General features: G+C 33.6%; 1 protein-coding gene across 5 annotated transcripts in view; it reads right to left on the bottom strand.

Annotated features, from left to right (window-relative positions):
* Positions 1-11,415, bottom strand: part of LOC127847790 (uncharacterized) — a 31,064-nt gene that overhangs the window by 18,994 nt on the left and 655 nt on the right. For 3 of the 5 annotated variants that reach the window (XM_052379933.1, XM_052379931.1, XM_052379934.1), the window contains one exon: positions 5,220-6,998. In XM_052379933.1, coding sequence (XP_052235893.1) covers positions 5,220-6,600 — 1,381 coding nt within the window. In that variant the 5' untranslated portion in view covers positions 6,601-6,998. Of the gene's footprint in view, positions 1-5,219; positions 6,999-10,692; positions 11,406-11,415 lie in introns of those variants that run through there. The other 2 variants (XM_052379930.1, XM_052379932.1) reach the window with 2 other exon arrangements.

Here is an 11,415-nt window from a genome sequence, read left to right as displayed (position 1 = left end):
ATAATAACGTTATTTTAGAAAATGATATTGTATGTCTTACCATTTAAACTAAGACGATCTATTAAATCTCAATTACACAAGCCGCGATATAATAGGAGAAGGTCCCTTAACAAAAAGGATAAAAACCCGGTATACGGATATTTGCCCCTTCGGGCATTTGCCCCTTCATGAGATCAGGACTATACGGACATTTGCCCATTCATTAAAATACTTATTTACAAATCAACTACACAATCCCATACACTATATTTACTAACAACACTTGAATGAACTTTTTCATCAATGGTATAATTCCATTGATCGGTCTATCCCCAAGCTGTCGATGTGTTACGTAACATCTGCTTATTTAAAAACACCCGGGCCTGTTTTTCACTAACACTTATACTAATATAACTTTTCGTTTATAACAATATGTAATTGATATACTCAGGGACCTATACAAACAATATAGGTCCCTGTTAGACTTAAGAATAATGGATATTATTCAACTTAATAAAATACCGTTGAATATATGCAGGCTAAAATGGTGCTTACATAAATAACATATTGTAATAAACGAAGAGTTATATAAGTATAAGTGTTAAAAGCCTTAATAGACTTGTCTTTTAAGTAGCTTTAGTGCATAACAGTTTTATGAATATTATTTAAGTTTAGTCTAAGAATCGTTTGGTGACAAGTCGTCCACATAAAAATTACTACAATTAATGTGGTTCTGCCTTTGTGTCACGTAAAGATAAAAAAAATATGCCCGTTAAAGACAAAATAATTATCCCAATGGCCTCTCTACATCGAGGCAGTCAGTTTGTGGTCAACTTAAACAAATACACGGTGCCTGTCATGCTATTAAATAAATAGCTTCATAAATAAAGCATGAATTCACTGCTTTGAATCCGATGACTTGACAATCAAGGGAAACGACTGTTGTTAATTTTCATTACAGTCACCTGCTAGAGTTATCAGCCACGCAAGGTTTTCACCAATCTCAGCGAAGAGTTGTCTTTCTATGCTCTCCCATATAATTTCTGCCATCACTACAGGCACTCGTCATTAGTTGCTACCCCCAACTGCTATCCCCCCCACCAAAAAAAAAAAGAACAACAACAACAACAGCAAAAAAACAAAAACAACAACAAAAAAAACAACACAAACAAACAACAACAAACATAAAAAATGTCAATTTATTATACAAAATATCAAAACAAAAAAGTTGGTCGATTTTTATTTTTGTAACTTACATATAATTTTTTTTCGACTAACTTTTTCGTTTTGATATTTTGTATAACACATTGACATTTTTTATGTTTGTTGTTGTTTGTTTGTGTTTTTTGTTGTTGTTGTTTTTGTTTTTTTGCTGTTGTTGTTGTAGAGGGTTTTGGGGGTGTTGGTAGCAGTTGGTGGCAACTAACGCCGAGTGCCTGATCACAAGAAGGTCCCACCAGAGTTGGTAGGATTTTTAAAAAAGTGTTTTACTATGAAGCTTTGTATCATTTTCTTTCATATTTTGAATAAACTGTACACGTTTAGGTTCATAATAAAAAAGTACATTAATTAAAAAAGTAGAAAAAACACGACCGTACCACGTGGCTAGGCTATCATCACGTTGTTGGTTATGAAGGGATTTGATCCAGCTATGCTGGTTCAAGTCAAATCTCTGCGCGGAAAATGGGTTTTCACAACACTAAGGTTGTACATTAACATATTCAATAAGTTTAATAAGTTCTAGCTGTACTTTTTACAATTTCTCTCTGAACCACCGTACCTTTTTGCATGTTCTGTTGCAATACGAAAAGCCGCTTTCAACAGCCATGATTGAACACAATATTCAATTTTTTAACAAGGTAAGATATAACAATTAAATAATATATGCATTTTTCCAAACTTTCGGAGTAAATGCTGTGGATATGTGTAATGTGATAACTTCATGAAATTGTATTTTTAATTGTATTTTTACTATATCATAATATTTTTCTATCGAAAGGTGTACTCACTAGTTTAAATGCTTAACTTGCCAAGTCAATAATATCAATACAGCTTGTTCCACCGACCTTAAGTGGGTCTTACATTTTATGATGCGTACAAGCTTTCAAGTGTCAGAAAACGCAAATTAAAAATTATTTATTATGTTTAATAAAACTCATAAAGAGTCCATAGAGACGATACGCATGTTCGGCATGAAATTGCCACGTCATTTTTTTTAAATTTAAAAAACACCGCTTAAGCTATCGAGATCAACAACAAATGCAACAGTAGACACTAAAACACAAGCACAAACACAACAACAACGTCATCAAAACAACAGGAGAGTTTATGATTTCATAATCATTTACTAACTAAATTGATAAAACAATGCTTTCGTATTGTAGGTACATACTTTTACATACGTAAATGGGATTTTTTTTGTGGTTTGCTTTTCCTTAAAATCTAATGACCGTAATGTGTGATTTATAACCAAAGGAAACAGCAGTTACAAGTGGGCCAACATATCAATATGTTACCTTACATACCAAAAAAGCACACCGACTTGTATACATTGAGTTAATAGGTATGTTGATGGAATATAAATGCAGAAAGATGAACCAAAATATGATGGATAAATGCTGGTCTTTTGTCCTTAAAACTTGAACACACAATTTTACTCTTTTTTTTGGAATATAATTGTTTATGACATTCATATGTACGTTTATATTTATATATTAACAGTTTTTAGAGGGATTTAATATTTTGATATTTTCTGTTATTTGCGTAACGTTTGTTATATGTGTATGCTAGAGAAATATTAAGGAAAAGGTTTTACCATAGTGGTAGCTTTAACCCAATTATGCATAGCGTCTGGTAAAAAGGCATTGGCAAACAGCGTAGACCCAGATGAGGCGGCGTCTCATCAGGGTCTGCGCTGTTTGCTTAAAGGAATTTCTGTAAGAAATATTCCACATATAGAAATAAATATACTAGAAATCCCTAATTTTGGAAATAAATTGACCCAATTTAAAAAGATGGGAGAGTCCACTAGGCATAAATGGGTTAAATATAAGGCCATTCTGTTTCATTATTTTATTAATCGTCTGCGTGCGGCTCGGTTTTGAGCTCTGTCGTCCGAAAACAAAAACATTTTTATAAGAGCTTAAATCTATAATGAAATGGCGTCTAATCTTTCGGTTAACTTGTATTTATTTGTGATAACATAACAATCATACGTTAATCCTTTTATTTTAATATTTTATATTACATTTGACGAGAGATGGATTGGTAATATACGTATATGAGTGTTTTGTAACCGTTAACGATAGTTGTCGCCCTTTATTCACGTTATAATTTTATTTAAAGATTGTCTTTTTGTCTGAATTGATTACAACGATTCTTTCGAATCAGCCATGCAGATTTAAAGGTCAAAAAAGAACATTTACGTCAATAAAACAATACAAGTTTGGAAAGACAATTTTCATCTGAGAACAACGAAAAATATTTTACCACTTATGTTTGGTTAAGCAAAATATACTATTAATATATTAAGACAATAGAATAGTACATTCTACATACAAGTGTCTTCAAGGCTGCCCAACAGTGCAGTCAGTAACTTAGAAAATTAAAGATTAACATATTTGAAATTTTACAAAAAGTTATGATTCAACAGAAATTGGATGGATTTGTCTTTGAAACTAATTCATGAATATTTATATAAGAAAGTGACCGTGCCGCTACAAAGATAATGTGCCACAAATTGACAATATGTTTGTTTATTTAGTATTCTTTGTAAACTATGTGTATACCTTTTATTATTTAACATACAAAGCCATGTACATTTTGATCATAATTTCTATCAACTGTTGTTAAGTGTTGTTTTGTATTTGTATGTATACGTGTAATCTATTTATTACCAGTGTAGTAAATAACTAAAATTCAAGAACTTAAAATGTTGTTTTATATTAACTGTGTGGGCTTTTATTTTAATAACGTATTACAATTATTCAACGGTTAATTATAATACATTAAAGATTTTTTTCGAAACACGTTTTTGGTGTGTGTTTATGTGAATATTCAGCTTGGTTGTACAACATTATGTTGGAAACAAAGAATAAAAACCGAACGGCCTGATGCTTATTGATCGATTTAACGCATAAACATGTACTCTCGTATAATTTTTAATACTTTATTGAGTAGCCTAGGACTAAACGGACGGAAATAGGCCCAAGGTCAATACGGTGATATTTGAATATGCGCAGTAAACGCCGGCTGGGTTTGGCAGCGAGTGTTTTATTGGCCAATATTAAACCTTTCATGGGTTTATTCAGCCGCTTAATGATCATTACCACCGTGTTTTTTTATAGTTTTATTTACTTTAATACCATTTCTAAATGGTAAATGAGTACATGTGCGTTGGTAATAGATTTTGTTTTAAGAATTTATCTCAGTAAGATTTCACAATTATTAACCACTGATGATAGCAAATATTTTGATTCGATTCCGAACAGATGAAATTAAGCAAAGCATTTCGTTAACCGTAAATTGACTTGTTAAAAGGAACAAAACTGCTTTGTTTACTATTATCGGTAATACAAGTAAAAGAAGCTTTGCTGCGTGTAATTATTTATAGCATGCTTAACCTTTCTGTCACCGTTTGTATATGTGCCTTTTTAAAGCGTCAATTGTATTACATACGCTTACAGCTTGATTTCATGTACAATTTCTGCCCATGGAAGATATTGACTTGCATCGAATGTATGACGTTAGATACGCTTAATTTGTGATAGTGCTTTATCGTACGATATCAACATAGTCTTCTTGTTTTTTATCAGATTACAAAATACACGTAGTATCGTCTTGTATCTATTCATATTCGACGAAAAGTACGTTTGCTTAGAATAAAAAACACAATTATCCTTTACTTAAAAAATATGGACATACACATAACGTTTACATGCTTGTAATTCGTAGCAGAGCTAAACCCCAGCATATCTTGCAAATCACTTAAAATTCTTATGATTGCCCCACTCCCTTCCCCCGTGGTATTATAGTTGTTTTAAATGGTTGCATTAAATCTTCATAATTACCCGTTTTTCTAAATCTAATTAAAATCAAATCCATACATGCGCTTTATTAGTTGTAGCAATAAGCGAATGGTATTGCGGCTTAAGAATGCAAATACTATCGCTGTTATTCATCAATTTATATAAAACAGAACACAAGTAGAGTAGGAAAGGGGTTAAAGTTTGTTAACTCACCGGATGGTCTAACGTCCGAATAAGGGCTGGCAACGTTTTGGTACCAGCCGGCGTTCAAATCCTGGCTCAGGTATCCTGAGTAGCTATTGGAAACCATCCCGGAAGAATGGGAATACTGGCCGTCTTGGATTGCATGCTCGCTCGGGGAAGCACTTCCGCTTTCTGAATACGCGTACTTCTGGTCATGAGCGGCAATAGTCTGACCGGCATTAGTCCTGGCGTAGAGCGTTTCCGGCACCAAACCCCACGCGGCGTTATTCTGCGGTGAAGGGGACGGGTTGGAATTTCCGTCGCTCCCGAGATAGGAGGTACCCTGTCGCGAGGAGTACAGCTGCGTCAGTCCATAGTTGCCGTTAGTTTCGGTGTAGGAGGGCGGCTGGAGGGTAATGAGCCGCCCGCCTTCGGTCGTCACTTGGTAGCTGTGTGACGTGAGTGTCAGTCCCGGCGGGTTGGTCAGCGTCGTGAACTGGCCACCATTTCCGGTAGAGTACATTCCGGCGAGGCTGACGCTTGTAGCCATTGGGCGTTCCATATCGCTGAAGAATGCTTCAACATCCGCTTGCGGCAAGAGATGACCTGCGCTATCAAAGCCTGGTATAGCAGTCACCTGATTTGATTGGTGTAAGTGGGTCATGTTTTGAACTGTGTACCCGCTACGTAATGCTGCAGTGAGTACGCTATGGTTGGCTTCCCGCGTAGCCGTATCAATAACGCCCCCATGCTGGTAGCAAGGCTCAATCGTTATAAGATGTTGACTACCGTCATGGGGACCGCCGAGCTGCGTGTACACGCTGCCTTCCGTTGAATAGTTTATTACCTCGTTGTTGTCGTCGGCTGACTTTGTCATAGTCTGCTGTTGAAGGTTTAAGGCTCCTTCTTCGTCCATTTCTCGCATGCGCGAGCTACGGTTTTCCTCGTGCGCCAGAGCCATGGCAGCCATATTGCCTTCCGACATATTCGAGGAATTGGTCATGTCATGTTCGCTCGTTGGAATGTCCGCCTCATCTTGAGACGCCGCTCTATTCTCCTCCCGCGAGTAAGTCATTTCGGTGCCATCGTTGGCGTAAGCAGTTTGTTGAGAATATTCATCGCTGGTTCCCGGGTCGTATCCAGGAGTCTGGTTTCCGGGTGGACTTCTCGAGAGATCGCTTGAATCCGTAGCATTCTGAAACCTGTTTCGGGGCGAGTACGAATGGGGACGAGGAGAAGCGCGCGCCGGGGATGACGTTATCCGCTGCGCATGCGTCGACGCCGTTCTGTTGAGCGGAGATGACCCATCGTCCCGGAAGTGCTGCTTGATCTTGTATTGCAATTCCGATTTTGCGGACGCAGACAAATTGTATGGAATGTTGTCAGAAGAAACCACCGCTGTGTCAGACATATTGAATTCCAGATCCCAGTTCAAGCGCACTCTTTTCTATATAATTTCATGAAACAAAGTTATATTTCCATTGCATCCATTTGTTTGCTTATGAATCAAAAACACAGATCAACCACTTCGGAAGAAACGAATCCCTATGACCGCAACAAACTTTTGTTATTTGTGTTTTGCCTTTCACATTTTAAACAAATATTCATTAATAACTCCCTTTAATGTCCATTCCTTATCATGTAATCCCTAGACTTTCAAAACTTTGATATTTTCGTCTATTGAACCGCGCCGAAACAAAATGGCTTCTGTTATTTTTACTTATCGTGTCGACAACGATTTTTCTCTTCGTGTTATGGTGCTTTTTAGTCCTTTTTGGACTCGTGGAAACAGCGGGCAGAAAATTGTACCTTGAACAGAAATAAAGAAAACATTAAAATTTCATTTTTACGTTTTTTTATTATTGTTGGTGTTTTTTCTATGAAACAGTTGCATGTTCATGTCTTCATTTATCGTTTAATAACCGTGGCAACAACAATAATAAAGAAACTTGGCATTTATTGTCGATCGTTTATAATAAAAACAAACAATCAAATGACAATAAAACTATAATAATGATAATAATAATAAACAAATAAAAATAAATAATAATAATAATAATGATAATAAAAATATTAATACTAATCATCATCATCATCATCATCATCATCATCATCATCATCATCATCATCATCATTCATCATCATTATCATCATCATCATCATCATCATCATCATCATCATCATCATCATCATCATCATCATTATATATATAATAATAATAATAATAATAATAATAACAATAACAATAACAATAATAATAATATTAATAATAATAATAATGATAATAATAATAATAATAATAATAGTAATAATAATAATAATACAAAAAATAAATAATAATAACAATAATAATAATAATAATAATAATAATAATATAATATAATAGTAATAATAATATTTATAAGAATAAGAAAAATAATATAATAATAATCAATAATAATAACAATAATAATAATATACATAATAATAATAAAAAATAAAAAGAATCTATAATAATAATGATACTAATAATAATAATTATTATTATTATAATTATTATTTTTATAATAATATAATACAATTACAATAATTAAATTGAATTCTATATATTATATTTCAATAAATTTTGCATTTAAAATTTACGCTGTTTTAAATTAAGAATGAACATATAATTTTAACTATTGACACTTGGAATTTAATTTGCAACAAGAGCATATTTTCATAAACTTTCGATTATAAGTCACTACTAATACTGTTTCGATTATAAGTCACTACTAATACTGTTTGCATTGTTTAAGTTAGTAAAAGGTGTTATCGTTTAATTGTTATACTATTAGTTGGTAATCGATGTCTCAGTCTAAACATGTACATGGTGATAAAACCACGTGACCAAGAATGCGATAGTATGCAGGTGAATTATTTGTCTCTCCTTGATATTTTATCCGAGTATTTAGGTTAGAATAAAACTTATCATAGAGCAACGAAAAAATCGCCTTTATGTAAATATTTGTCTCCGGTATTCTATAGTTTAAATTATTATATGGATGCGTTCCTACGTTGTTATGCATGTATTAATCAATTGATATGGAGATAAAACGTTAAAATGATATTGGAAATGTAAGGATATAAATGTTTATAGTTTCTTTTTATATAATGTTGCATGCATATATAATACTTAACCCATTTATGCCTAGCGTCCAGTAAAAATAAATTGGCAAACAGCATAGACCCAGATGAGACGCCGCATGATGCGGCGTCTCATCAGGGTCTGCGCTGTTTGCTTAAAGGAATTTCGGCAACAAATATTCTATATATAGAAATAAATATACTAGACATCCATAATTTTGGAATTAAATTGATCCAATAGAGAAGGATGGGAGAGTCCACTAGGCATAAATGGGTTAAATAACAACACACTCGAGTCCAGTCAGTACATTAGATAGGAGTGGTCGGACACATTCTCAGTGAAAATGCAGCCCCAGGCACGAATAGACCTGCAGGCAATTAACTTCGAAATGAACACACACTGCAAAAGATCACGTTTATTTTTTCAACTCCTAACAAGGCATTCTAAAACATTCACACAGCTCGAACTTGATACTTCCAGATCTCTGATTTCAGTGACATATTTCGTGTTTCTATGACCCAGTGTTCAGTTAAAACGGAATGCAACTAGATAAAAACACACGAAACAGTTTGCGAACTTTTTTCATTCTTCTATTTTCATTTAAATGACATGCATTGACAATTCTGGGCCAAGTGCAAGATGAGAACGCCATTACTTTTGCTTTTACATGATTGTTCCGAGACGGTTAAGTTTAACCCAGTTATATTTATTATTTTTTGTGTTTTGTCATGCGTTTTTGTTGTGTAAGTAATTGCATGTTTAATTTGTAATTTATGTTAAATACAAAAACGTTGTATTGACGATATCTATGATGGAATGTTTCACGTTGTTTATTTTAATGAAATGGCACATAACGGCGGCAGGTTTGGATGTCCATTGACAAAAATGGTTGTACAGTACTTTCAAATTACCACTATTATCAACATGCAAATGGAAACTTTTGTTCCATATGCAGCAATAATCCTTATTATACAACGCTGTCCTTTTTATAGCAAGGAGTAAATTGTCAAACATTGAGGCACAAGACACACACTTGCACACCAAACACACAGACATGAATCAAACTAGAAACGGTCAATTCAAAACGATCAGACGTCTTTTTAGGAGCACCAAACAGTATAATATTTATTCACGAAATATTTAAATATAAAATGTAAAAATTAAACTCACAGCACCAAAATTAAAATTTAACAACTATAAAAATGTCACATTTTAATGGGTTTACCGTTTAATTAATCAACGGTAAGATGCAAAGAAGATTAATAGAACTGGCACTTTTTGAGGCACGATGAAATGTTACCAAAACTTATAGCAACCATACTTTGATTGAAAGCTTCAGATACAAAACATCGTATACAGTTGAATATTCAGATCATCTGCAAGTATTTTCCGGAAGAAGAAATTAAAATAATTGTAGTTAAAAAAACACGTCCGAATTGCATAATTTGATTGTGTAGGTTAACTTTAAATTATATAAATAGCACATCCTAATTATTTTTTAAAACAAGCCCTGATAAGTCTTCCGAGGCGGAAGCACGGTATTTTCAAGATGGACTTTTATGTTCAACACAGTTCAATGTTTAAATTAAATTAGCTGTAACAATCGCATGCACATGGGTAAAGTCTAGCTTTGGGATTCGCATTTCGTTGTCGATTTTTTATTGACTTATGCATGCTATTTTGCACCGAGTAAAGTGTTTATAAGGTTGAATGGAATTTATAATTTCTATATAATTGTGTGAAACACATATGCAAATTAGTCAAAAATCTTATATTTATTATGACACTTCATTTTGAAATGTTTTTAGTCGTGAGCAATTACAAAGAGTACCTAAAATTTACGTTTATAAGCGCTAAAAGCACGCATTTAGGACACGATTCTTTGAAATTAACGTGATTGGTTCGACGGCCCATTTAAAATTCTTATCAGTACTAATCGCGTACATGTGTGCAATAATAAAAACAACGAGTAGCACCTAGACGTTCGTATAACCGCGTCTGAGACTTGTATTTTCAAGTATTTAATAACATTATTACTCTACTAGTTTTTAATTTTAATTTTCACATCATGCTTTTAGATGCGACACGTTGCCAGAGTAAAAGAATGGGAATCTTAAAAGAATGAACAAAATCTCTAATCTTTGGCGCATTGATGAATAAAGATAGTCAATTTACAGCTTCTCAATTCTATTGCATTAATTGTTAATAGTTTGAAAGCAAATTTTCTTGAAAACTATGCTAATTTTCGTTAAGTTGGTATATATTTTCTCATAGCACCATGACCATTTTCGGTAGCGATTAACTAGTGATAATACACTGCTTCCTAAATCTCATACCAAAATATGCTTAAACATACACAATTATGCAATCAAGTCATTAAATTTAAATGCTTCCTACCTTTATTTACCGATATAACCATAAAATCCAAAATGGCGGACTTCTTAACGAGTAGTGTCCGCCATTTTAAAAATATAAGCTCACCTGTTTAGCCGCATAGACTTGCGGAGGTAAAAAGTAGTCCGTGTATTCGCAACGGGAGTGCACATTGCGACGTTTTCAATTATAATTCAAATTAAACAGGCTTGTTTCTTTGTGTTATTTAAATTGCTTTTCTCCTAATTATCCGCACTTAACTCCGAAAAACTGTCGAACCTATTTAAATACATGAACTCGAATTAATTTAAGACAACTTCATTTGCATCGTCTAATGTGTTTTAAAACATATTGTTTACCATTAATGAATGTTCCTCATTGTAAAATATCATAATATCGCTTTGTAAAAATTGTAATATGTAAGTATTTCTGACAAATTTAATAAAATTTACTATTGGAATCATGCACTGTCACTCTCACTAAGAAGAGATAATCTGCATGCGAACCGAAATTCTTGACTGTAAAAGAACCACAAAATATCCACATAAAGATAACCGTTATCAATGCTAACCAAAATGGACGGTCTATCAGTAAAAATAAAAGCAATGCCGGTATAGATAACACCATTTAGGGCATGTTGTCAAACACCATAAACACTGATAAATCATGGAGCTGATACCATCGGGTCTGAATTTACATTCACGCCTCGCACCTAAAATCACTTTCTGATAAAATTCATAAAATTCC

Source organism: Dreissena polymorpha, chromosome 10 (genome assembly GCF_020536995.1).
Source record: "Dreissena polymorpha isolate Duluth1 chromosome 10, UMN_Dpol_1.0, whole genome shotgun sequence".
Classification (NCBI taxonomy): domain Eukaryota; kingdom Metazoa; phylum Mollusca; class Bivalvia; order Myida; family Dreissenidae; genus Dreissena; species Dreissena polymorpha.
The sequence above is the reverse complement of the archived record's forward strand: the minus strand, read 5'-3'. Positions and strand labels throughout refer to the sequence as shown.